The sequence below is a fragment of the Dicentrarchus labrax genome, unplaced genomic scaffold (genome assembly GCF_905237075.1).
Source record: "Dicentrarchus labrax unplaced genomic scaffold, dlabrax2021, whole genome shotgun sequence".
Taxonomy (NCBI): domain Eukaryota; kingdom Metazoa; phylum Chordata; class Actinopteri; family Moronidae; genus Dicentrarchus; species Dicentrarchus labrax.
In genome coordinates, this window is record NW_026136911.1 from 12471 (window position 1) to 39495 (window position 27025).

Consider the following 27025-nt stretch of genomic DNA (forward strand, 5'->3'; position numbering starts at 1 on the left):
TCTCTCTTTGTTTCTCCGGCACCATGTTTCTGTTTGGTTGGACTCTGCCTGGTTATTAGTTGGATTCTGCAACTTACTACACCCTCACCCATCACTTATTTACTTATACAACTACTGACACACTGATATTACTAACTACCACATCTCATTATTAGTCTCTTCAGTATATTTCCTGTATGTTATTTGAGTTGCATTATGGTTAAGTTATACAATGGTACATGTTTAAGTTTAAAACTGTTTCCCTCCTATTTATGCATGGTCCACAAGACGGGAAATGACAGCTGGTCACTTTTGACTTAAAGGTCAAAGGTCATTTTGACCTAAAAATAGGTTTTTAGCCATAATTTAAGAATGGATTGGTCGATTGCAGATTTCAAACACACACGCTGACTGGGACGACACAATAAGTGAGCAATAACTAACACAGTATGGGCTTTCATCTTTCCACCTTATCCATTCTCCTATTCACTTCTGTAGGTGCTATGATAAATCACAGTGGTACCATACAGTGGTGTAATTGTAGCGTAATCAATTAATTTTGGTCCTCATTATAATAGAAAATGACTTTAATTAATATTAAAGTTCCTCGGGGCACCACCCTGAAATAAGGAAAAACTGAAGCCAATAATTAATTGATCAGTCTCATAAAAAACACTAAACTATTAATTCAGAAATTGGATTAACCCTAACCCATCGCGTGCCATCAAGCAGCATCAAGTAACGGTCACAGGAAGTGACCGAATGAGGTGACAGGAAGTGACCTGTCACAATAAAAGTCCAGTTAACCACACCAAATGAATGAGTTCATATTTAAAGGCCCCCCTTTACCTTATACTTCCTGCCTCATTCTGAATTTCGAGTGTCATCTGAATCATGTGATTACAAACTTATTGGAGCGCGCCTAGCTGACGATGATCCTGGGAGTGAGTTATACCTACAGCTCATGTTCAGCTCAGGGATCATTTGCGTCTAAAAATGTCATGATAAAACAAAAGCACCACATTTTGTGTCTGTGCTTCTCAAGAATCCATCCCTACGTAATAAACAAGTACACGTGTGATGTATATTCACTAGAATCATACATATCTTCAAAAAATTCCAGAAGTGAATTTGACATTAAAGTTTTGAGTTCTACAGATTTGGAGATTCCGCCTAAAACGTCCTTTACTAAAACCTCTGTAACTTTGCTTTGCTTCACTGTATTAAAAGCAATCTTGGCACAGGTAATGTTCAGATATTACAATAATAAAAGTACAATGCAATCACACAAAATGAACAAATTGGTATTTAAAGGTCCCAGTGATTCCAACATATATTAGCTCAGGAGAGCTCAACTTTCAACACAGTTTAAATGGACAATTAACTCTAAATGACACCTTTACTTCATACATCATATTTAGTGAAAGAGACAGGTCATGTGCTGAGAATGGGATTGGGCAGAGGTGAAGAGGAAGGAGGTGTAGACAGGGAGGATAGAGATAAATCAGTTGTGTGACAAAAAGGTTTGGTCATAAAGCTGCCAGAGCTCAGCAGCTTCTCCTCTCTGTGCTGATGGAGACCTTAGAGGGAAGTGAACTCTGCTTTCCACAACTCCTCAACACCTCCTGCAGGAAGATTGGGGGTGCTCACTTTGAGACCATGCTGATTAACATTCTGCTGTCCTCCATCTCTCTGATCACTGCAGTTCTTAACCTGCTGGTCATCATCTCTATCTCCCACTTCAAGTAGATAATCATTCATTTATGAAATGGACAGAAAGAAAAAAAAAAAAATTTGGCTGATCTTAGGAAAAGAATAATTTTCGAACTAATCTAATTATATTTCAGTCTTTGCTCTATCTGTTTCTGTTTAAACAATGATTGATATTATAACTAATGATAACTATATTGCTGGTCTTCCTCTCCAGGCAGCTCCACACCCCCCACCAACTTCATCCTCCTCTCTCTGGCTGTCTCAGATTTCTTCATGGGTTTCGTAATGTGCTTTCAAATGATGTACTTAGATGGCTGCTGGTTCTTTGGTGACCTCATGTGTGCATTTGGTCAGTATCTAGTATACGTAGTTACCTCTGCCTCAGTTGGAACCATGGTGATTATATCTGTTGACCGTTATGTTGCTATTTGTCATCCTCTGCATTACTCCACCAAAGTCACAGAAAAAAGAGTTATAGTCTGTATTTGTCTGTGTTGGATATGGCCTCTAATCATTCAAGGTCTGAGTCTAATTGATGTCCTGGAACAACCAGGCAGGTATAACTCCTGTGTTGGAGAGTGTATCATTGTTGTTAACTATATAGCTGGATTTGTAGATCTTATTTTTACCTTCATCGTTCCCATTACTGTCATTGTAGTTCTGTATATGAGAGTTTTTGTGGTGGCTGTGTCTCAGGCTCGTGCCATGCGGTCACATATTGCAGCTGTCACACTCCAGAAATCAGTGAAAGTAACTGCTAAAAAATCTGAAATGAAAGCAGCCAGGGCTCTTGGTGTTGTTGTAGTTGTGTTTCTAATATGTATCTGCCCATATTATTGTGTTGCTATTACAGGCCAAGATAACTTACTCAATGTTTCATCTGTTGGCTTGATAATATGTTTGCTGTGTTTAAACTCCTGTCTAAACCCCATGATCTATGCCTTTTTTTATCCCTGGTTTAGAAAATCCATTAAGCTCATTGTTACATTAAAGATACTGCAGCCTGACTCCTGTGAGACCAACATACTGTAGAGAGACTCTGTGTAATGCCTGAGATTTGTCTTTGCATTAATAGAAAAATTTACTTGGTCATGGAAATTGCCATTCTGTTTATTAATATAACAGTGGAGCTATTTGGGGTTTGTCCATCTGCATGTATTTTGGACAAATCACCACGTCTAGGATTCACTGTACAGTCTGTAGGTATCAGGACTGTGACACATTTTTGTTATGCTGACTGTATGCTTAAGCACAGTGGATGTGGAAGTTTTATATCCACATTAAAAGAAAAGTGTAGGCAGTTGTACCCTGTATTATACATGACTGAAGTCTGGGACCCACAGACATTAGCCGATACTTTGTATTGTATCTACCTGGAGATGTTGTGCCAGGCCTGTAATGCAGCCATTTTGTATGTGAACACCTTTAAATACAAGCCCATTTAAAGCTAAGAGTCAGCAATTAATAGTAACCTCAGAAGCTGAAGAAATACAGAATATATTTTTTATCATCATTAATTTGTGGCATACAGGCCAATTTAGCACAACCTTTGACTTATATTATATTGTCTTTTACTTGTTCTGATTTCTTGCATTGTACAGGCTAGAAGAGAAAAGTTAATGAAAAAAGAAGGATATACTATATATAATATACACTCCATCTGCAAGGAATTGTTTATCAGCTTCATAAATTAAAAAAGGTCCAGTGTGTAACATTTAGAAGGATCTATTGTCACAAACTGACAACAATGCCAGTAAATCTTTCACAGTGGACCTTTAACTAAGTGATTCCATAAAAAACTCCTGAATCCTGACAAACATACATATCACTCGCAGACCAAAAGTTAATGTCGCATACAGCCTTGGAATTGAACACAAATAATGTGAGCACCACTACAGTTTGCATATTTTCCCTAACAATGATGACAACGACAGTCTGCTAGTCGGCCCACCACTGTGGTCCAGAGTGAAATATCTCAACAACCCCTGATTGATTGCCATGAAGTTGTGTATTTACATTTAAGTTGTACAATTGGTGAGATAATGCATTGGTGACGCTTTTGACTCAAAGGTCAAGGTAATAGTGACCTCAAAATTAACTTGACGAACAGTTTTAGTCATAACCCTTACCTTTACACTACCCAAAAGGTGAAAGGTCATCTCCACTCTGAAATCATAATGTCCTGGAAAAATACTTTTTTGTTGTTTATTGTCATTCAACACCATAACTCTGGAAAAGAAGGAGAGATTGCAGTGTTATTTCACAGTCAGTGAAGGGCCTGCTGTATTTTTCCCTTGCTGTTGTCATGAATGCCTTGGGAGCACCTGGGCAGTCTCCCAGGGGCATTTAAGGTCCAGCTACCTGTCATTCACTCTCTCTTTGTTTCTCTGGCACCATGTTTCTGTTTGGTTGGACTCTGCCTGGTTATTAGTTGGATTTTGCACCTTACTACACCCTCACCCATCACTTATTCCCTCATGCACCTACTGACACGCTGATGTTACTGATTATCACATCTTATTGTTTTCAACATATTTCCTGTATATTATTTGAGTTGCATTATGGTTAAGTTAAACAATGGTACATCTTTAAGTTTAAAACAGTTTAAAGTTTAAAAGAGAGATTGAAGCGTTATTTCACAGTTATTGAAGGGCCTGCTGTATATTTCCTTTGCCCTGGGAGAACCTGGGCCGTCTCCCAGGGGCATTTAAGGTCCAGCCGTCCCGTTATTCACTCTCTCTTTGTTTCTCCGGCACCATGTTTCTGTTTGGTTGGACTCTGTCTGGTTATTAGTTGGATTCTGCAACTTACTACACCCTCACCCATCACTTATTTACTTATACAACTACTGACACACTGATATTACTAACTACCACATCTCATTATTAGTCTCTTCAGTATATTTCCTGTATGTTATTTGAGTTGCATTATGGTTAAGTTATACAATGGTACATGTTTAAGTTTAAAACTGTTTCCCTCCTATTTATGCATGGTCCACAAGACGGGTAATGACAGCCGGTCACTTTTGACTTAAAGGTCAAAGGTCATTTTGACCTAAAAATAGGTTTTTAGCCATAATTTAAGAATGGATTGGTCGATTGCAGATTTCAAACACACACGCTGACTGGGACGACACAATAAGTGAGCAATAACTAACACAGTATGGGCTTTCATCTTTCCACCTTATCCATTCTCCTATTCACTTCTGTAGGTGCTATGATAAATCACAGTGGTACCATACAGTGGTGTAATTGTAGCGTAATCAATTAATTTTGGTCCTCATTATAATAGAAAATGACTTTAATTAATATTAAAGTTCCTCGGGGCACCACCCTGAAATAAGGAAAAACTGTAGCCAATAATTAATTGATCAGTCTCATAAAAAACACTAAACTATTAATTCAGAAATTGGATTAACCCTAACCCATCGCGTGCCATCAAGCAGCATCAAGTAACGGTCACAGGAAGTGACCGAATGAGGTGACAGGAAGTGACCTGTCACAATAAAAGTCCAGTTAACCACACCAAATGAATGAGTTCTTATTTAAAGGCCCCCCTTTACCTTATACTTCCTGCCTCATTCTGAATTTCGAGTGTCATCTGAATCATGTGATTACAAACTTATTGGAGCGCGCCTAGCTGACGATGATCCTGGGAGTGAGTTATACCTACAGCTCATGTTCAGCTCAGGGATCATTTGCGTCTAAAAATGTCATGATAAAACAAAAGCACCACATTTTGTGTCTGTGCTTCTCAAGAATCCATCCCTACGTAATAAACAAGTACACGTGTGATGTATATTCACTAGAATCATACATATCTTCAAAAAATTCCAGAAGTGAATTTGACATTAAAGTTTTGAGTTTTACAGATTTGGAGATTCCGCCTAAAACGTCCTTTACTAAAACCTCTGTAACTTTGCTTTGCTTCACTGTATTAAAATCAATCTTGGCACAGGTAATGTTCAGATATTACAATAATAAAAGTACAATGCAATCACACAAAATGAACAAATTGGTATTTAAAGGTCCCAGTGATTCCAACATATATTAGCTCAGGAGAGCTCAACTTTCAACACAGTTTAAATGGACAATTAACTCTAAATGACACCTTTACTTCATACATCATATTTAGTGAAAGAGACAGGTCATGTGCTGAGAATGGGATTGGGCAGAGGTGAAGAGGAAGGAGGTGTAGACAGGGAGGATAGAGATAAATCAGTTGTGTGACAAAAAGGTTTGGTCATAAAGCTGCCAGAGCTCTGTGCTGATGGAGACCTTGGAGGGAAGTGAACTCTGCTTTCCACAACTCCTCAACACCTCCTGCAGGAAGATTGGGGGTGCTCACTTTGAGACCATGCTGATTAACATTCTGCTGTCCTCCATCTCTCTGATCACTGCAGTTCTTAACCTGCTGGTCATCATCTCTATCTCCCACTTCAAGTAGATAATCATTCATTTATGAAATGGACAGAAAGTAAAAAAAAAAAAATTTGGCTGATCTTAGGAAAAGAATAATTTTCGAACTAATCTAATTATATTTCAGTCTTTGCTCTATCTGTTTCTGTTTAAACAATGATTGATATTATAACTAATGATAACTATATTGCTGGTCTTCCTCTCCAGGCAGCTCCACACCCCCACCAACTTCATCCTCCTCTCTCTGGCTGTCTCAGATTTCTTCATGGGTTTCGTAATGTGCTTTCAAATGATGTACTTAGATGGCTGCTGGTTCTTTGGTGACCTCATGTGTGCATTTGGTCAGTATCTAGTATACGTAGTTACCTCTGCCTCAGTTGGAACCATGGTGATTATATCTGTTGACCGTTATGTTGCTATTTGTCATCCTCTGCATTACTCCACCAAAGTCACAGAAAAAAGAGTTATAGTCTGTATTTGTCTGTGTTGGATATGGCCTCTAATCATTCAAGGTCTGAGTCTAATTGATGTCCTGGAACAACCAGGCAGGTATAACTCCTGTGTTGGAGAGTGTATCATTGTTGTTAACTATATAGCTGGATTTGTAGATCTTATTTTTACCTTCATCGTTCCCATTACTGTCATTGTAGTTCTGTATATGAGAGTTTTTGTGGTGGCTGTGTCTCAGGCTCGTGCCATGCGGTCACATATTGCAGCTGTCACACTCCAGAAATCAGTGAAAGTAACTGCTAAAAAATCTGAAATGAAAGCAGCCAGGGCTCTTGGTGTTGTTGTAGTTGTGTTTCTAATATGTATCTGCCCATATTATTGTGTTGCTATTACAGGCCAAGATAACTTACTCAATGTTTCATCTGTTGGCTTGATAATATGTTTGCTGTGTTTAAACTCCTGTCTAAACCCCATGATCTATGCCTTTTTTTATCCCTGGTTTAGAAAATCCATTAAGCTCATTGTTACATTAAAGATACTGCAGCCTGACTCCTGTGAGACCAACATACTGTAGAGAGACTCTGTGTAATGCCTGAGATTTGTCTTTGCATTAATAGAAAAATTTACTTGGTCATGGAAATTGCCATTCTGTTTATTAATATAACAGTGGAGCTATTTGGGGTTTGTCCATCTGCATGTATTTTGGACAAATCACCACGTCTAGGATTCACTGTACAGTCTGTAGGTATCAGGACTGTGACACATTTTTGTTATGCTGACTGTATGCTTAAGCACAGTGGATGTGGAAGTTTTATATCCACATTAAAAGAAAAGTGTAGGCAGTTGTACCCTGTATTATACATGACTGAAGTCTGGGACCCACAGACATTAGCCGATACTTTGTATTGTATCTACCTGGAGATGTTGTGCCAGGCCTGTAATGCAGCCATTTTGTATGTGAACACCTTTAAATACAAGCCCATTTAAAGCTAAGAGTCAGCAATTAATAGTAACCTCAGAAGCTGAAGAAATACAGAATATATTTTTTATCATCATTAATTTGTGGCATACAGGCCAATTTAGCACAACCTTTGACTTATATTATATTGTCTTTTACTTGTTCTGATTTCTTGCATTGTACAGGCTAGAAGAGAAAAGTTAATGAAAAAAGAAGGATATACTATATATAATATACACTCCATCTGCAAGGAATTGTTTATCAGCTTCATAAATTAAAAAAGGTCCAGTGTGTAACATTTAGAAGGATCTATTGTCACAAACTGACAACAATGCCAGTAAATCTTTCACAGTGGACCTTTAACTAAGTGATTCCATAAAAAACTCCTGAATCCTGACAAACATACATATCACTCGCAGACCAAAAGTTAATGTCGCATACAGCCTTGGAATTGAACACAAATAATGTGAGCACCACTACAGTTTGCATATTTTCCCTAACAATGATGACAACGACAGTCTGCTAGTCGGCCCACCACTGTGGTCCAGAGTGAAATATCTCAACAACCCCTGATTGATTGCCATGAAGTTGTGTATTTACATTTAAGTTGTACAATTGGTGAGATAATGCATTGGTGACGCTTTTGACTCAAAGGTCAAGGTAATAGTGACCTCAAAATTAACTTGACGAACAGTTTTAGTCATAACCCTTACCTTTACACTACCCAAAAGGTGAAAGGTCATCTCCACTCTGAAATCATAATGTCCTGGAAAAATACTTTTTTGTTGTTTATTGTCATTCAACACCATAACTCTGGAAAAGAAGGAGAGATTGCAGTGTTATTTCACAGTCAGTGAAGGGCCTGCTGTATTTTTCCCTTGCTGTTGTCATGAATGCCTTGGGAGCACCTGGGCAGTCTCCCAGGGGCATTTAAGGTCCAGCTACCTGTCATTCACTCTCTCTTTGTTTCTCTGGCACCATGTTTCTGTTTGGTTGGACTCTGCCTGGTTATTAGTTGGATTTTGCACCTTACTACACCCTCACCCATCACTTATTCCCTCATGCACCTACTGACACGCTGATGTTACTGATTATCACATCTTATTGTTTTCAACATATTTCCTGTATATTATTTGAGTTGCATTATGGTTAAGTTAAACAATGGTACATCTTTAAGTTTAAAACAGTTTAAAGTTTAAAAGAGAGATTGAAGCGTTATTTCACAGTTATTGAAGGGCCTGCTGTATATTTCCTTTGCCCTGGGAGAACCTGGGCCGTCTCCCAGGGGCATTTAAGGTCCAGCCGTCCCGTTATTCACTCTCTCTTTGTTTCTCCGGCACCATGTTTCTGTTTGGTTGGACTCTGTCTGGTTATTAGTTGGATTCTGCAACTTACTACACCCTCACCCATCACTTATTTACTTATACAACTACTGACACACTGATATTACTAACTACCACATCTCATTATTAGTCTCTTCAGTATATTTCCTGTATGTTATTTGAGTTGCATTATGGTTAAGTTATACAATGGTACATGTTTAAGTTTAAAACTGTTTCCCTCCTATTTATGCATGGTCCACAAGACGGGTAATGACAGCCGGTCACTTTTGACTTAAAGGTCAAAGGTCATTTTGACCTAAAAATAGGTTTTTAGCCATAATTTAAGAATGGATTGGTCGATTGCAGATTTCAAACACACACGCTGACTGGGACGACACAATAAGTGAGCAATAACTAACACAGTATGGGCTTTCATCTTTCCACCTTATCCATTCTCCTATTCACTTCTGTAGGTGCTATGATAAATCACAGTGGTACCATACAGTGGTGTAATTGTAGCGTAATCAATTAATTTTGGTCCTCATTATAATAGAAAATGACTTTAATTAATATTAAAGTTCCTCGGGGCACCACCCTGAAATAAGGAAAAACTGTAGCCAATAATTAATTGATCAGTCTCATAAAAAACACTAAACTATTAATTCAGAAATTGGATTAACCCTAACCCATCGCGTGCCATCAAGCAGCATCAAGTAACGGTCACAGGAAGTGACCGAATGAGGTGACAGGAAGTGACCCGTCACAATAAAAGTCCAGTTAACCACACCAAATGAATGAGTTCATATTTAAAGGCCCCCCTTTACCTTATACTTCCTGCCTCATTCTGAATTTCGAGTGTCATCTGAATCATGTGATTACAAACTTATTGGAGCGCGCCTAGCTGACGATGATCCTGGGAGTGAGTTATACCTACAGCTCATGTTCAGCTCAGGGATCATTTGCGTCTAAAAATGTCATGATAAAACAAAAGCACCACATTTTGTGTCTGTGCTTCTCAAGAATCCATCCCTACGTAATAAACAAGTACACGTGTGATGTATATTCACTAGAATCATACATATCTTCAAAAAATTCCAGAAGTGAATTTGACATTAAAGTTTTGAGTTTTACAGATTTGGAGATTCCGCCTAAAACGTCCTTTACTAAAACCTCTGTAACTTTGCTTTGCTTCACTGTATTAAAATCAATCTTGGCACAGGTAATGTTCAGATATTACAATAATAAAAGTACAATGCAATCACACAAAATGAACAAATTGGTATTTAAAGGTCCCAGTGATTCCAACATATATTAGCTCAGGAGAGCTCAACTTTCAACACAGTTTAAATGGACAATTAACTCTAAATGACACCTTTACTTCATACATCATATTTCGTGAAAGAGACAGGTCATGTGCTGAGAATGGGATTGGGCAGAGGTGAAGAGGAAGGAGGTGTAGACAGGGAGGATAGAGATAAATCAGTTGTATGACAAAAAGGTTTGGTCATAAAGCTGCCAGAGCTCTGTGCTGATGGAGACCTTGGAGGGAAGTGAACTCTGCTTTCCACAACTCCTCAACACCTCCTGCAGGAAGATTGGGGGTGCTCACTTTGAGACCATGCTGATTAACATTCTGCTGTCCTCCATCTCTCTGATCACTGCAGTTCTTAACCTGCTGGTCATCATCTCTATCTCCCACTTCAAGTAGATAATCATTCATTTATGAAATGGACAGAAAGTAAAAAAAAAAAAATTTGGCTGATCTTAGGAAAAGAATAATTTTCGAACTAATCTAATTATATTTCAGTCTTTGCTCTATCTGTTTCTGTTTAAACAATGATTGATATTATAACTAATGATAACTATATTGCTGGTCTTCCTCTCCAGGCAGCTCCACACCCCCACCAACTTCATCCTCCTCTCTCTGGCTGTCTCAGATTTCTTCATGGGTTTCGTAATGTGCTTTCAAATGATGTACTTAGATGGCTGCTGGTTCTTTGGTGACCTCATGTGTGCATTTGGTCAGTATCTAGTATACGTAGTTACCTCTGCCTCAGTTGGAACCATGGTGATTATATCTGTTGACCGTTATGTTGCTATTTGTCATCCTCTGCATTACTCCACCAAAGTCACAGAAAAAAGAGTTATAGTCTGTATTTGTCTGTGTTGGATATGGCCTCTAATCATTCAAGGTCTGAGTCTAATTGATGTCCTGGAACAACCAGGCAGGTATAACTCCTGTGTTGGAGAGTGTATCATTGTTGTTAACTATATAGCTGGATTTGTAGATCTTATTTTTACCTTCATCGTTCCCATTACTGTCATTGTAGTTCTGTATATGAGAGTTTTTGTGGTGGCTGTGTCTCAGGCTCGTGCCATGCGGTCACATATTGCAGCTGTCACACTCCAGAAATCAGTGAAAGTAACTGCTAAAAAATCTGAAATGAAAGCAGCCAGGGCTCTTGGTGTTGTTGTAGTTGTGTTTCTAATATGTATCTGCCCATATTATTGTGTTGCTATTACAGGCCAAGATAACTTACTCAATGTTTCATCTGTTGGCTTGATAATATGTTTGCTGTGTTTAAACTCCTGTCTAAACCCCATGATCTATGCCTTTTTTTATCCCTGGTTTAGAAAATCCATTAAGCTCATTGTTACATTAAAGATACTGCAGCCTGACTCCTGTGAGACCAACATACTGTAGAGAGACTCTGTGTAATGCCTGAGATTTGTCTTTGCATTAATAGAAAAATTTACTTGGTCATGGAAATTGCCATTCTGTTTATTAATATAACAGTGGAGCTATTTGGGGTTTGTCCATCTGCATGTATTTTGGACAAATCACCACGTCTAGGATTCACTGTACAGTCTGTAGGTATCAGGACTGTGACACATTTTTGTTATGCTGACTGTATGCTTAAGCACAGTGGATGTGGAAGTTTTATATCCACATTAAAAGAAAAGTGTAGGCAGTTGTACCCTGTATTATACATGACTGAAGTCTGGGACCCACAGACATTAGCCGATACTTTGTATTGTATCTACCTGGAGATGTTGTGCCAGGCCTGTAATGCAGCCATTTTGTATGTGAACACCTTTAAATACAAGCCCATTTAAAGCTAAGAGTCAGCAATTAATAGTAACCTCAGAAGCTGAAGAAATACAGAATATATTTTTTATCATCATTAATTTGTGGCATACAGGCCAATTTAGCACAACCTTTGACTTATATTATATTGTCTTTTACTTGTTCTGATTTCTTGCATTGTACAGGCTAGAAGAGAAAAGTTAATGAAAAAAGAAGGATATACTATATATAATATACACTCCATCTGCAAGGAATTGTTTATCAGCTTCATAAATTAAAAAGGTCCAGTGTGTAACATTTAGAAGGATCTATTGTCACAAACTGACAACAATGCCAGTAAATCTTTCACAGTGGACCTTTAACTAAGTGATTCCATAAAAAACTCCTGAATCCTGACAAACATACATATCACTCGCAGACCAAAAGTTAATGTCGCATACAGCCTTGGAATTGAACACAAATAATGTGAGCACCACTACAGTTTGCATATTTTCCCTAACAATGATGACAACGACAGTCTGCTAGTCGGCCCACCACTGTGGTCCAGAGTGAAATATCTCAACAACCCCTGATTGATTGCCATGAAGTTGTGTATTTACATTTAAGTTGTACAATTGGTGAGATAATGCATTGGTGACGCTTTTGACTCAAAGGTCAAGGTAATAGTGACCTCAAAATTAACTTGACGAACAGTTTTAGTCATAACCCTTACCTTTACACTACCCAAAAGGTGAAAGGTCATCTCCACTCTGAAATCATAATGTCCTGGAAAAATACTTTTTTGTTGTTTATTGTCATTCAACACCATAACTCTGGAAAAGAAGGAGAGATTGCAGTGTTATTTCACAGTCAGTGAAGGGCCTGCTGTATTTTTCCCTTGCTGTTGTCATGAATGCCTTGGGAGCACCTGGGCAGTCTCCCAGGGGCATTTAAGGTCCAGCTACCTGTCATTCACTCTCTCTTTGTTTCTCTGGCACCATGTTTCTGTTTGGTTGGACTCTGCCTGGTTATTAGTTGGATTTTGCACCTTACTACACCCTCACCCATCACTTATTCCCTCATGCACCTACTGACACGCTGATGTTACTGATTATCACATCTTATTGTTTTCAACATATTTCCTGTATATTATTTGAGTTGCATTATGGTTAAGTTAAACAATGGTACATCTTTAAGTTTAAAACAGTTTAAAGTTTAAAAGAGAGATTGAAGCGTTATTTCACAGTTATTGAAGGGCCTGCTGTATATTTCCTTTGCCCTGGGAGAACCTGGGCCGTCTCCCAGGGGCATTTAAGGTCCAGCCGTCCCGTTATTCACTCTCTCTTTGTTTCTCCGGCACCATGTTTCTGTTTGGTTGGACTCTGTCTGGTTATTAGTTGGATTCTGCAACTTACTACACCCTCACCCATCACTTATTTACTTATACAACTACTGACACACTGATATTACTAACTACCACATCTCATTATTAGTCTCTTCAGTATATTTCCTGTATGTTATTTGAGTTGCATTATGGTTAAGTTATACAATGGTACATGTTTAAGTTTAAAACTGTTTCCCTCCTATTTATGCATGGTCCACAAGACGGGTAATGACAGCCGGTCACTTTTGACTTAAAGGTCAAAGGTCATTTTGACCTAAAAATAGGTTTTTAGCCATAATTTAAGAATGGATTGGTCGATTGCAGATTTCAAACACACACGCTGACTGGGACGACACAATAAGTGAGCAATAACTAACACAGTATGGGCTTTCATCTTTCCACCTTATCCATTCTCCTATTCACTTCTGTAGGTGCTATGATAAATCACAGTGGTACCATACAGTGGTGTAATTGTAGCGTAATCAATTAATTTTGGTCCTCATTATAATAGAAAATGACTTTAATTAATATTAAAGTTCCTCGGGGCACCACCCTGAAATAAGGAAAAACTGTAGCCAATAATTAATTGATCAGTCTCATAAAAAACACTAAACTATTAATTCAGAAATTGGATTAACCCTAACCCATCGCGTGCCATCAAGCAGCATCAAGTAACGGTCACAGGAAGTGACCGAATGAGGTGACAGGAAGTGACCTGTCACAATAAAAGTCCAGTTAACCACACCAAATGAATGAGTTCTTATTTAAAGGCCCCCCTTTACCTTATACTTCCTGCCTCATTCTGAATTTCGAGTGTCATCTGAATCATGTGATTACAAACTTATTGGAGCGCGCCTAGCTGACGATGATCCTGGGAGTGAGTTATACCTACAGCTCATGTTCAGCTCAGGGATCATTTGCGTCTAAAAATGTCATGATAAAACAAAAGCACCACATTTTGTGTCTGTGCTTCTCAAGAATCCATCCCTACGTAATAAACAAGTACACGTGTGATGTATATTCACTAGAATCATACATATCTTCAAAAAATTCCAGAAGTGAATTTGACATTAAAGTTTTGAGTTTTACAGATTTGGAGATTCCGCCTAAAACGTCCTTTACTAAAACCTCTGTAACTTTGCTTTGCTTCACTGTATTAAAATCAATCTTGGCACAGGTAATGTTCAGATATTACAATAATAAAAGTACAATGCAATCACACAAAATGAACAAATTGGTATTTAAAGGTCCCAGTGATTCCAACATATATTAGCTCAGGAGAGCTCAACTTTCAACACAGTTTAAATGGACAATTAACTCTAAATGACACCTTTACTTCATACATCATATTTAGTGAAAGAGACAGGTCATGTGCTGAGAATGGGATTGGGCAGAGGTGAAGAGGAAGGAGGTGTAGACAGGGAGGATAGAGATAAATCAGTTGTGTGACAAAAAGGTTTGGTCATAAAGCTGCCAGAGCTCTGTGCTGATGGAGACCTTGGAGGGAAGTGAACTCTGCTTTCCACAACTCCTCAACACCTCCTGCAGGAAGATTGGGGGTGCTCACTTTGAGACCATGCTGATTAACATTCTGCTGTCCTCCATCTCTCTGATCACTGCAGTTCTTAACCTGCTGGTCATCATCTCTATCTCCCACTTCAAGTAGATAATCATTCATTTATGAAATGGACAGAAAGTAAAAAAAAAAAAAAATTTGGCTGATCTTAGGAAAAGAATAATTTTCGAACTAATCTAATTATATTTCAGTCTTTGCTCTATCTGTTTCTGTTTAAACAATGATTGATATTATAACTAATGATAACTATATTGCTGGTCTTCCTCTCCAGGCAGCTCCACACCCCCACCAACTTCATCCTCCTCTCTCTGGCTGTCTCAGATTTCTTCATGGGTTTCGTAATGTGCTTTCAAATGATGTACTTAGATGGCTGCTGGTTCTTTGGTGACCTCATGTGTGCATTTGGTCAGTATCTAGTATACGTAGTTACCTCTGCCTCAGTTGGAACCATGGTGATTATATCTGTTGACCGTTATGTTGCTATTTGTCATCCTCTGCATTACTCCACCAAAGTCACAGAAAAAAGAGTTATAGTCTGTATTTGTCTGTGTTGGATATGGCCTCTAATCATTCAAGGTCTGAGTCTAATTGATGTCCTGGAACAACCAGGCAGGTATAACTCCTGTGTTGGAGAGTGTATCATTGTTGTTAACTATATAGCTGGATTTGTAGATCTTATTTTTACCTTCATCGTTCCCATTACTGTCATTGTAGTTCTGTATATGAGAGTTTTTGTGGTGGCTGTGTCTCAGGCTCGTGCCATGCGGTCACATATTGCAGCTGTCACACTCCAGAAATCAGTGAAAGTAACTGCTAAAAAATCTGAAATGAAAGCAGCCAGGGCTCTTGGTGTTGTTGTAGTTGTGTTTCTAATATGTATCTGCCCATATTATTGTGTTGCTATTACAGGCCAAGATAACTTACTCAATGTTTCATCTGTTGGCTTGATAATATGTTTGCTGTGTTTAAACTCCTGTCTAAACCCCATGATCTATGCCTTTTTTATCCCTGGTTTAGAAAATCCATTAAGCTCATTGTTACATTAAAGATACTGCAGCCTGACTCCTGTGAGACCAACATACTGTAGAGAGACTCTGTGTAATGCCTGAGATTTGTCTTTGCATTAATAGAAAAATTTACTTGGTCATGGAAATTGCCATTCTGTTTATTAATATAACAGTGGAGCTATTTGGGGTTTGTCCATCTGCATGTATTTTGGACAAATCACCACGTCTAGGATTCACTGTACAGTCTGTAGGTATCAGGACTGTGACACATTTTTGTTATGCTGACTGTATGCTTAAGCACAGTGGATGTGGAAGTTTTATATCCACATTAAAAGAAAAGTGTAGGCAGTTGTACCCTGTATTATACATGACTGAAGTCTGGGACCCACAGACATTAGCCGATACTTTGTATTGTATCTACCTGGAGATGTTGTGCCAGGCCTGTAATGCAGCCATTTTGTATGTGAACACCTTTAAATACAAGCCCATTTAAAGCTAAGAGTCAGCAATTAATAGTAACCTCAGAAGCTGAAGAAATACAGAATATATTTTTTATCATCATTAATTTGTGGCATACAGGCCAATTTAGCACAACCTTTGACTTATATTATATTGTCTTTTACTTGTTCTGATTTCTTGCATTGTACAGGCTAGAAGAGAAAAGTTAATGAAAAAAGAAGGATATACTATATATAATATACACTCCATCTGCAAGGAATTGTTTATCAGCTTCATAAATTAAAAAAGGTCCAGTGTGTAACATTTAGAAGGATCTATTGTCACAAACTGACAACAATGCCAGTAAATCTTTCACAGTGGACCTTTAACTAAGTGATTCCATAAAAAACTCCTGAATCCTGACAAACATACATATCACTCGCAGACCAAAAGTTAATGTCGCATACAGCCTTGGAATTGAACACAAATAATGTGAGCACCACTACAGTTTGCATATTTTCCCTAACAATGATGACAACGACAGTCTGCTAGTCGGCCCACCACTGTGGTCCAGAGTGAAATATCTCAACAACCCCTGATTGATTGCCATGAAGTTGTGTATTTACATTTAAGTTGTACAATTGGTGAGATAATGCATTGGTGACGCTTTTGACTCAAAGGTCAAGGTAATAGTGACCTCAAAATTAACTTGACGAACAGTTTTAGTCATAACCCTTACCTTTACACTACCCAAAAGGTGAAAGGTCATCTCCACTCTGAAATCATAATGTCCTGGAAAAATACTTTTTTGTTGTTTATTGTCATTCAACACCATAACTCTGGAAAAGAAGGAGAGATTGCAGTGTTATTTCACAGTCAGTGAAGGGCCTGCTGTATTTTTCCCTTGCTGTTGTCATGAATGCCTTGGGAGCACCTGGGCAGTCTCCCAGGGGCATTTAAGGTCCAGCTACCTGTCATTCACTCTCTCTTTGTTTCTCTGGCACCATGTTTCTGTTTGGTTGGACTCTGCCTGGTTATTAGTTGGATTTTGCACCTTACTACACCCTCACCCATCACTTATTCCCTCATGCACCTACTGACACGCTGATGTTACTGATTATCACATCTTATTGTTTTCAACATATTTCCTGTATATTATTTGAGTTGCATTATGGTTAAGTTAAACAATGGTACATCTTTAAGTTTAAAACAGTTTAAAGTTTAAAAGAGAGATTGAAGCGTTATTTCACAGTTATTGAAGGGCCTGCTGTATATTTCCTTTGCCCTGGGAGAACCTGGGCCGTCTCCCAGGGGCATTTAAGGTCCAGCCGTCCCGTTATTCACTCTCTCTTTGTTTCTCCGGCACCATGTTTCTGTTTGGTTGGACTCTGTCTGGTTATTAGTTGGATTCTGCAACTTACTACACCCTCACCCATCACTTATTTACTTATACAACTACTGACACACTGATATTACTAACTACCACATCTCATTATTAGTCTCTTCAGTATATTTCCTGTATGTTATTTGAGTTGCATTATGGTTAAGTTATACAATGGTACATGTTTAAGTTTAAAACTGTTTCCCTCCTATTTATGCATGGTCCACAAGACGGGTAATGACAGCCGGTCACTTTTGACTTAAAGGTCAAAGGTCATTTTGACCTAAAAATAGGTTTTTAGCCATAATTTAAGAATGGATTGGTCGATTGCAGATTTCAAACACACACGCTGACTGGGACGACACAATAAGTGAGCAATAACTAACACAGTATGGGCTTTCATCTTTCCACCTTATCCATTCTCCTATTCACTTCTGTAGGTGCTATGATAAATCACAGTGGTACCATACAGTGGTGTAATTGTAGCGTAATCAATTAATTTTGGTCCTCATTATAATAGAAAATGACTTTAATTAATATTAAAGTTCCTCGGGGCACCACCCTGAAATAAGGAAAAACTGTAGCCAATAATTAATTGATCAGTCTCATAAAAAACACTAAACTATTAATTCAGAAATTGGATTAACCCTAACCCATCGCGTGCCATCAAGCAGCATCAAGTAACGGTCACAGGAAGTGACCGAATGAGGTGACAGGAAGTGACCTGTCACAATAAAAGTCCAGTTAACCACACCAAATGAATGAGTTCTTATTTAAAGGCCCCCCTTTACCTTATACTTCCTGCCTCATTCTGAATTTCGAGTGTCATCTGAATCATGTGATTACAAACTTATTGGAGCGCGCCTAGCTGACGATGATCCTGGGAGTGAGTTATACCTACAGCTCATGTTCAGCTCAGGGATCATTTGCGTCTAAAAATGTCATGATAAAACAAAAGCACCACATTTTGTGTCTGTGCTTCTCAAGAATCCATCCCTACGTAATAAACAAGTACACGTGTGATGTATATTCACTAGAATCATACATATCTTCAAAAAATTCCAGAAGTGAATTTGACATTAAAGTTTTGAGTTTTACAGATTTGGAGATTCCGCCTAAAACGTCCTTTACTAAAACCTCTGTAACTTTGCTTTGCTTCACTGTATTAAAATCAATCTTGGCACAGGTAATGTTCAGATATTACAATAATAAAAGTACAATGCAATCACACAAAATGAACAAATTGGTATTTAAAGGTCCCAGTGATTCCAACATATATTAGCTCAGGAGAGCTCAACTTTCAACACAGTTTAAATGGACAATTAACTCTAAATGACACCTTTACTTCATACATCATATTTAGTGAAAGAGACAGGTCATGTGCTGAGAATGGGATTGGGCAGAGGTGAAGAGGAAGGAGGTGTAGACAGGGAGGATAGAGATAAATCAGTTGTGTGACAAAAAGGTTTGGTCATAAAGCTGCCAGAGCTCTGTGCTGATGGAGACCTTGGAGGGAAGTGAACTCTGCTTTCCACAACTCCTCAACACCTCCTGCAGGAAGATTGGGGGTGCTCACTTTGAGACCATGCTGATTAACATTCTGCTGTCCTCCATCTCTCTGATCACTGCAGTTCTTAACCTGCTGGTCATCATCTCTATCTCCCACTTCAAGTAGATAATCATTCATTTATGAAATGGACAGAAAGTAAAAAAAAAAAAATTTGGCTGATCTTAGGAAAAGAATAATTTTCGAACTAATCTAATTATATTTCAGTCTTTGCTCTATCTGTTTCTGTTTAAACAATGATTGATATTATAACTAATGATAACTATATTGCTGGTCTTCCTCTCCAGGCAGCTCCACACCCCCACCAACTTCATCCTCCTCTCTCTGGCTGTCTCAGATTTCTTCATGGGTTTCGTAATGTGCTTTCAAATGATGTACTTAGATGGCTGCTGGTTCTTTGGTGACCTCATGTGTGCATTTGGTCAGTATCTAGTATACGTAGTTACCTCTGCCTCAGTTGGAACCATGGTGATTATATCTGTTGACCGTTATGTTGCTATTTGTCATCCTCTGCATTACTCCACCAAAGTCACAGAAAAAAGAGTTATAGTCTGTATTTGTCTGTGTTGGATATGGCCTCTAATCATTCAAGGTCTGAGTCTAATTGATGTCCTGGAACAACCAGGCAGGTATAACTCCTGTGTTGGAGAGTGTATCATTGTTGTTAACTATATAGCTGGATTTGTAGATCTTATTTTTACCTTCATCGTTCCCATTACTGTCATTGTAGTTCTGTATATGAGAGTTTTTGTGGTGGCTGTGTCTCAGGCTCGTGCCATGCGGTCACATATTGCAGCTGTCACACTCCAGAAATCAGTGAAAGTAACTGCTAAAAAATCTGAAATGAAAGCAGCCAGGGCTCTTGGTGTTGTTGTAGTTGTGTTTCTAATATGTATCTGCCCATATTATTGTGTTGCTATTACAGGCCAAGATAACTTACTCAATGTTTCATCTGTTGGCTTGATAATATGTTTGCTGTGTTTAAACTCCTGTCTAAACCCCATGATCTATGCCTTTTTTATCCCTGGTTTAGAAAATCCATTAAGCTCATTGTTACATTAAAGATACTGCAGCCTGACTCCTGTGAGACCAACATACTGTAGAGAGACTCTGTGTAATGCCTGAGATTTGTCTTTGCATTAATAGAAAAATTTACTTGGTCATGGAAATTGCCATTCTGTTTATTAATATAACAGTGGAGCTATTTGGGGTTTGTCCATCTGCATGTATTTTGGACAAATCACCACGTCTAGGATTCACTGTACAGTCTGTAGGTATCAGGACTGTGACACATTTTTGTTATGCTGACTGTATGCTTAAGCACAGTGGATGTGGAAGTTTTATATCCACATTAAAAGAAAAGTGTAGGCAGTTGTACCCTGTATTATACATGACTGAAGTCTGGGACCCACAGACATTAGCCGATACTTTGTATTGTATCTACCTGGAGATGTTGTGCCAGGCCTGTAATGCAGCCATTTTGTATGTGAACACCTTTAAATACAAGCCCATTTAAAGCTAAGAGTCAGCAATTAATAGTAACCTCAGAAGCTGAAGAAATACAGAATATATTTTTTATCATCATTAATTTGTGGCATACAGGCCAATTTAGCACAACCTTTGACTTATATTATATTGTCTTTTACTTGTTCTGATTTCTTGCATTGTACAGGCTAGAAGAGAAAAGTTAATGAAAAAAGAAGGATATACTATATATAATATACACTCCATCTGCAAGGAATTGTTTATCAGCTTCATAAATTAAAAAAGGTCCAGTGTGTAACATTTAGAAGGATCTATTGTCACAAACTGACAACAATGCCAGTAAATCTTTCACAGTGGACCTTTAACTAAGTGATTCCATAAAAAACTCCTGAATCCTGACAAACATACATATCACTCGCAGACCAAAAGTTAATGTCGCATACAGCCTTGGAATTGAACACAAATAATGTGAGCACCACTACAGTTTGCATATTTTCCCTAACAATGATGACAACGACAGTCTGCTAGTCGGCCCACCACTGTGGTCCAGAGTGAAATATCTCAACAACCCCTGATTGATTGCCATGAAGTTGTGTATTTACATTTAAGTTGTACAATTGGTGAGATAATGCATTGGTGACGCTTTTGACTCAAAGGTCAAGGTAATAGTGACCTCAAAATTAACTTGACGAACAGTTTTAGTCATAACCCTTACCTTTACACTACCCAAAAGGTGAAAGGTCATCTCCACTCTGAAATCATAATGTCCTGGAAAAATACTTTTTTGTTGTTTATTGTCATTCAACACCATAACTCTGGAAAAGAAGGAGAGATTGCAGTGTTATTTCACAGTCAGTGAAGGGCCTGCTGTATTTTTCCCTTGCTGTTGTCATGAATGCCTTGGGAGCACCTGGGCAGTCTCCCAGGGGCATTTAAGGTCCAGCTACCTGTCATTCACTCTCTCTTTGTTTCTCTGGCACCATGTTTCTGTTTGGTTGGACTCTGCCTGGTTATTAGTTGGATTTTGCACCTTACTACACCCTCACCCATCACTTATTCCCTCATGCACCTACTGACACGCTGATGTTACTGATTATCACATCTTATTGTTTTCAACATATTTCCTGTATATTATTTGAGTTGCATTATGGTTAAGTTATACAATGGTACATCTTTAAGTTTAAAACAGTTTAAAGTTTAAAAGAGAGATTGAAGCGTTATTTCACAGTTATTGAAGGGCCTGCTGTATATTTCCTTTGCCCTGGGAGAACCTGGGCAGTCTCCCAGGGGCATTTAAGGTCCAGCCGTCCCGTTATTCACTCTCTCTTTGTTTCTCCGGCACCATGTTTCTGTTTGGTTGGACTCTGCCTGGTTATTAGTTGGATTCTGCAACTTACTACACCCTCACCCATCACTTATTTACTTATACAACTACTGACACACTGATATTACTAACTACCACATCTCATTATTAGTCTCTTCAGTATATTTCCTGTATGTTATTTGAGTTGTACAATTATACATGTTTAAGTTTAAAACTGTTTCCCTCCTATTTATGCATGGTCCACAAGACGGGTAATGACAGCCGGTCACTTTTGACTTAAAGGTCAAAGGTCATTTTGACCTAAAAATAGGTTTTTAGCCATAATTTAATTATGGATTGGTCGATTGCAGATTTCAAACACACACGCTGACTGGGACGACACAATAAGTGAGCAATAACTAGCACAGTATGGGCTTTCATCTTTCCACCTTATCCATTCTCCTATTCACTTCTGTAGGTGCTATGATAAATCACAGTGGTACCATACAGTGGTGTAATTGTAGCGTAATCAATTAATTTTGGTCCTCATTATAATAGAAAATGACTTTAATTAATATTAAAGTTCCTCGGGGCACCACCCTGAAATAAGGAAAAACTGTAGCCAATAATTAATTGATCAGTCTCATAAAAAACACTAAACTATTAATTCAGAAATTGGATTAACCCTAACCCATCGCGTGCCATCAAGCAGCATCAAGTAACGGTCACAGGAAGTGACCGAATGAGGTGACAGGAAGTGACCCGTCACAATAAAAGTCCAGTTAACCACACCAAATGAATGAGTTGATATTTAAAGGTTTCCTTTGACCCTATACCTATACCTCATTCTGAATTTCGAGCATCAACTGAATCATGTGACTACAAACAACTTATTGGAGCGCGCCAAGCTGACGATGATCCTGGGAATAAGTTTCACCTACAGCACATAGGGATCATTTTCATCTAAAAATGTCATGATAAAACAAAAGCACCACATTTAGTGTCTATGCTTCTCAAGAATCCATCTCTACATAATAAACAAGTACAAGTGTAAAGCATATTAACTAGAATAATACATATCCAAAAATTCCAGATGTGCATTCACTCCTGCTCCCTATTTCCTCACCTTCAAGAATCTCACCCAAACATACAGCTGAGCATCATCTGTCACACTGGTGCTTTCATCCACTGCAGGGGCAGATCTAGAGAGGTGACAATATTCATTTATTTTGGATACATGGTTTGGAAATAGCTCTCAAAGTTAATTGAAACCAGAGTGTGTTTGGTTGCATATTAAATTACATCCGGTAATTTATAATTTTTTAGTTGTACAGTATTATTTTGACACATGTATTTGTTTATTTGCACTAGAATATAGTTTTTAAGAAAAACTATAAAACATTTTTCCATTCATTGTCCTGTAAGGGTGACGGAGCCAGCAGCCAGTGTACCAGACCAGAGGTGAAAGCTGTCAATGTGTGCCAATAAAGTGTCTCCAGGTCTCAGCTACAATCCAGAACTCCTTTCTCCAGTGCTTCTCTTCTCTCCCCACGCAAACACCCTATCACAACCATAAACACAACGCAGAGTCTCTGGGTGTGTAGGGAGGCTTCAGCACATCCAGTGTGTTACAGAACCATGCATCTTACAAGAGATGCATGGTCTTTGCGACAAGTAGGGCTTTTAATATGCTATAAATCTGTCCACCTAGCTAGGCATAGAGGTTGACTAAAGTCCTATCTCCCACAAAAGCCTTGATGATTTAGAACAGTGTCTGGAACATAATCAGCTCATAAGCCCTCATAAATTAACCTTAACTGACATCATACTTACTAGCAGACCACACAAATACCCTGCCTGTGTTAGAGTCATTAAATTCCTCAAGTCACAATCTGAAATTATCATAAAAAGAAACAATCTTAATCTTAATGAGACTGCCTGATTAAATAAAGATGAATTAATAATTAATACAACCCACATGACAACTTACAGGACCATTTGGTCTGTGTGCTCATCTGCATAGATGAACTGCAGTACATTTCTACACAAGATTGTTCTACTTGAAATTTGGATATTTGCACTTGAGAAGACTAACTCTAAGACAATCTCCCAATGTTAGCCCAACAGATCTCAACTAGACACAGATTAACTGAAACAGAAACGGAGGACATGTGCTTTGAATGGGATTGTGGTATGTACACATCCCATACAGGGATCAGTTGAGACATCCAAAATGTGTGCCTTCAATCACTGACACATAAGTGGTTGAAAAAGTTAAGGTAAGAAAAACATTTAATGTAAGATCCATCTTTCCCTAAACAAGGATATAAACTGTTTTCAAGCCTACCACAATGCAAAATAAAGAGTTTGTGAACCAAAAACTGAACTAAACTAAGTGAAAAGTTCCTCTTCCACCATGCCGGTTCCACTGGTGGGTTTGTCATGGCTGCGCTTTATTTCAGCATTCATGTATGACGTTGTTGTGCAGTATGGAAAAAAATGCTCTTTGAAATTACTTGAGGAAAGTCAAAGTTTAATGGGTTAAAAATAATGTGTTTGATAAAATAAACAAACAAAAATACCGGATGTAGCAAAAATGATTCAAATTAGAACTCTTATATGCAAATTGATATTTAATTTCTTTTTTTAAATCTGTCAGAAGGTTCAATACACAATAATACAATAAATACAATTTTCTGGCAATTATTTCATGGTTCAGGCACTACAGGGTTAAAGGTGGTCCTAACATGTGTTAGCTCAGGAGAGCTTAACTTCTCAAAATTTAAATGGACAATTAACTCTAAATGCCACCTTAACTTTCCCCAAATTTAGGTCATATGCCTAAATTTGCTGAGAATGGGATTGGGCAGAGGAGAGGAGGAAGGAGGTGTGGGGAAGGAGGATAGACATAAATCAGCTATATGACAGAAAGCTTTGGTCATAAAGCTGTCAGAGCTCAGCAGATTCTCCTCTCTGTGCTGATGGAGACCTTGGAGGGAAGTGAACTCTGCTTTCCACAACTCCTCAACACCTCCTGCAGGAAGCCAGTGCGTTCTCACTTTGAGACCATGCTGATTTACATTCTGCTGTCATCCATCTCTCTGCTCACTGCAGTTCTTGACCTGCTGGTCATCATCTCTATCTCCCACTTCAAGTAGATAATCATTCATTTATGAAACTGATAGATAAAAAGTATTGCCTGATCTTTAACCGTGAGGAAATCTGTTATCTCAATTATAATTAATACTATAAATAATGATAAATATATTGCTGGTCTTCCTCCCCAGGCAGCTCCACACCTCCACCAACCTCATACTCCTCTCTTCGTGGGTTTCGTAATGTGCTTTCAAATTATTCAGTTAGATGGCTGCTGGTTCTTTGGTGACCTCATGTGTGCTCTGGGCCAGTATCTAACATACATTGTTACCTCTGCCTCAGTAGGAACCATGGTGATTATATCTGTTGACCGCTTTGTGGCTATTTGTCATCCTCTGCATTACTCCACTGAAATTACAGAAAAAAAGAGTTCAAGTCTGTGTTTGTCTGTGTTGGGTGTGTTCTGTAATATTTCAAAGTCTGACTCTGAAGGATGTCCTGGAACAACCAGGCAGGTATAACTCCTGTGTTGGAGTGTATCATTGTTGTTAACTATATAGCTGGACTTGTAGATCTTATTTTTTCCTTCATTGTTCCCATTACTGTCATTGTAGTTCTCTACATGAGAGTTTTTGTGGTGGCTGTGTCTCAGGCTCGTGCCATGCGGTCACATATTGCAGCTGTCACACTCCAGAAATCAGTGAAAGTAACTGCTAAAAAATCTGAAATGAAAGCAGCCAGGACTCTTGGTGTTGTTGTAGTTGTGTTTCTTATGTCTCTGCCCATATTATTGTGTTGCTCTTACAGGCCAAGATAACGTGCTCAATGCTTCATCTGCAGCTTATGTAATCTGTTTGTTCTATTCTAACTCCTGTCTAAACCCTGTGGTTAATGCCTTTTTTTTTTCTTTTAATATTTTTATTAGGAGGTAAGGCACATTAGAACAGGAACCAGGGAGCTTTAGTTGACTTCCAGCGAAGAAGAAGATGGTGTCTTGCCAGTAAGGAAGTAAAAGCTAAAATATCTAATTGGTTAGAGGTAAACCGGTTGTGGTCTTCTGGGAGCCCGAATATGGCGACATGGGGGGAGACTTTTATGGTCACTGAAAGTATTTTTGACATGGTATCAAAATAATTCTGCCAGAAGCGAGACAGTAACGAATAAGAGTAAAACATATGAGTTCAATTGCAAGATGAAGCATGGCATTTGTCGCAATTGTCGGTGATACTGGGATAGATTTGTGACAGTCGAGTTTTGGAATAATGGACTCTAAACAATACTTTAAACTGTATAAGTGTGAGACGAGCGCAGGCTGAGCTAGTGTAAATTTTCTTAAGAGCAGTGTCCCACCGGTCATCTCCCAGATGTAGACCCAGTTCTTGTTCCCAAACAGCCTTGACTTTGGTAACTGGTGAGCAATCAAAAGACAGGATTTCATTATAAACTTTAGAGATGAGTGACTTCTGAAGTGGGTCATGGCTTAGAAGCTCCTCCCACTGTAGACTTGGTGGTAATGAGGGAAAAACTGGAAACAAAGCGTCAGTGCAGTGTCTAATTTGAAAGTAACGAAAAGATGAAAGGGTGGGAGATGAAATTCTCCTGAGAGATCTGTAAAGCTGCGAAAACTACCATCCTTGTAAAGGTCTTTAAAACATTTCAGGCCCTTATTATGCCATGCAAAAAAGGTTGAATCTGTAAGTGCAGGTCGAAATAAATGATTCCTCAATAAAGGAGCTAAAGTAGATGCTGACTTAAATTTGAAGTGCCTCCTAAATTGATTCCAAATTTTAAGTGTGGAACGAACCACTTGGTTATTTGTAAAGCCAGAGAGGTTGGATGGAATAGAAGAGGTAAGTAAAGCAGTAAGGGAGGATGAAACAC

General features: G+C 38.5%; 4 protein-coding genes and 1 pseudogene across 4 annotated transcripts; all 5 read left to right on the plus strand.

Moving 5' to 3' along the window:
- The first annotated feature begins 1204 nt into the window (after window positions 1-1204).
- LOC127360657 (trace amine-associated receptor 13c-like) lies at window positions 1205-11963 on the plus strand. Its single transcript, XM_051395105.1, has 3 exons — window positions 1205-1502; window positions 10339-10544; window positions 10728-11963. Exons 2-3 carry the CDS (start codon window positions 10372-10374, stop codon window positions 11542-11544), a joined length of 990 nt encoding a protein of 329 aa, XP_051251065.1. The 5' UTR covers window positions 1205-1502; window positions 10339-10371; the 3' UTR covers window positions 11545-11963.
- LOC127360659 (trace amine-associated receptor 13c-like) lies at window positions 1535-3143 on the plus strand (annotated as a pseudogene).
- On the plus strand, window positions 3244-7553 carry LOC127360658 (trace amine-associated receptor 13c-like). Its single transcript, XM_051395106.1, has 2 exons — window positions 3244-6134; window positions 6318-7553. The coding sequence occupies exons 1-2, from the start codon at window positions 5962-5964 to the stop codon at window positions 7132-7134; spliced, it is 990 nt and encodes a 329-aa protein (XP_051251066.1). The 5' UTR covers window positions 3244-5961; the 3' UTR covers window positions 7135-7553.
- A 100-nt stretch (window positions 11964-12063) lies between the features above and the next one.
- Window positions 12064-16373, plus strand: LOC127360660 (trace amine-associated receptor 1-like). The gene is made up of 2 exons (XM_051395107.1): window positions 12064-14953; window positions 15139-16373. The coding sequence occupies exons 1-2, from the start codon at window positions 14781-14783 to the stop codon at window positions 15911-15913; spliced, it is 948 nt and encodes a 315-aa protein (XP_051251067.1). The 5' UTR covers window positions 12064-14780; the 3' UTR covers window positions 15914-16373.
- Window positions 16374-16473: 100 nt separating this feature from the next.
- Window positions 16474-20782, plus strand: LOC127360661 (trace amine-associated receptor 1-like). Its single transcript, XM_051395108.1, has 2 exons — window positions 16474-19364; window positions 19548-20782. The coding sequence occupies exons 1-2, from the start codon at window positions 19192-19194 to the stop codon at window positions 20320-20322; spliced, it is 948 nt and encodes a 315-aa protein (XP_051251068.1). The 5' UTR covers window positions 16474-19191; the 3' UTR covers window positions 20323-20782.
- The last annotated feature ends 6243 nt before the right edge of the window (window positions 20783-27025 follow it).

Excerpts from the sequence above, each read along its gene's own strand:
- LOC127360658 (XM_051395106.1), top strand. The coding sequence starts at position 5,962 with ATGGAGACCTTGGAGGGAAGTGAACTCTGCTTTCCACAACTCCTCAAC. Across the intron at positions 6,135-6,317 it reads ATCTCTATCTCCCACTTCAA|GCAGCTCCACACCCCCACCA; the intron begins GTAGATAATCAT and ends CTTCCTCTCCAG.
- LOC127360657 (XM_051395105.1), top strand. The coding sequence starts at position 10,372 with ATGGAGACCTTGGAGGGAAGTGAACTCTGCTTTCCACAACTCCTCAAC. Across the intron at positions 10,545-10,727 it reads ATCTCTATCTCCCACTTCAA|GCAGCTCCACACCCCCACCA; the intron begins GTAGATAATCAT and ends CTTCCTCTCCAG.
- LOC127360660 (XM_051395107.1), top strand. The coding sequence starts at position 14,781 with ATGGAGACCTTGGAGGGAAGTGAACTCTGCTTTCCACAACTCCTCAAC. Across the intron at positions 14,954-15,138 it reads ATCTCTATCTCCCACTTCAA|GCAGCTCCACACCCCCACCA; the intron begins GTAGATAATCAT and ends CTTCCTCTCCAG.
- LOC127360661 (XM_051395108.1), top strand. The coding sequence starts at position 19,192 with ATGGAGACCTTGGAGGGAAGTGAACTCTGCTTTCCACAACTCCTCAAC. Across the intron at positions 19,365-19,547 it reads ATCTCTATCTCCCACTTCAA|GCAGCTCCACACCCCCACCA; the intron begins GTAGATAATCAT and ends CTTCCTCTCCAG.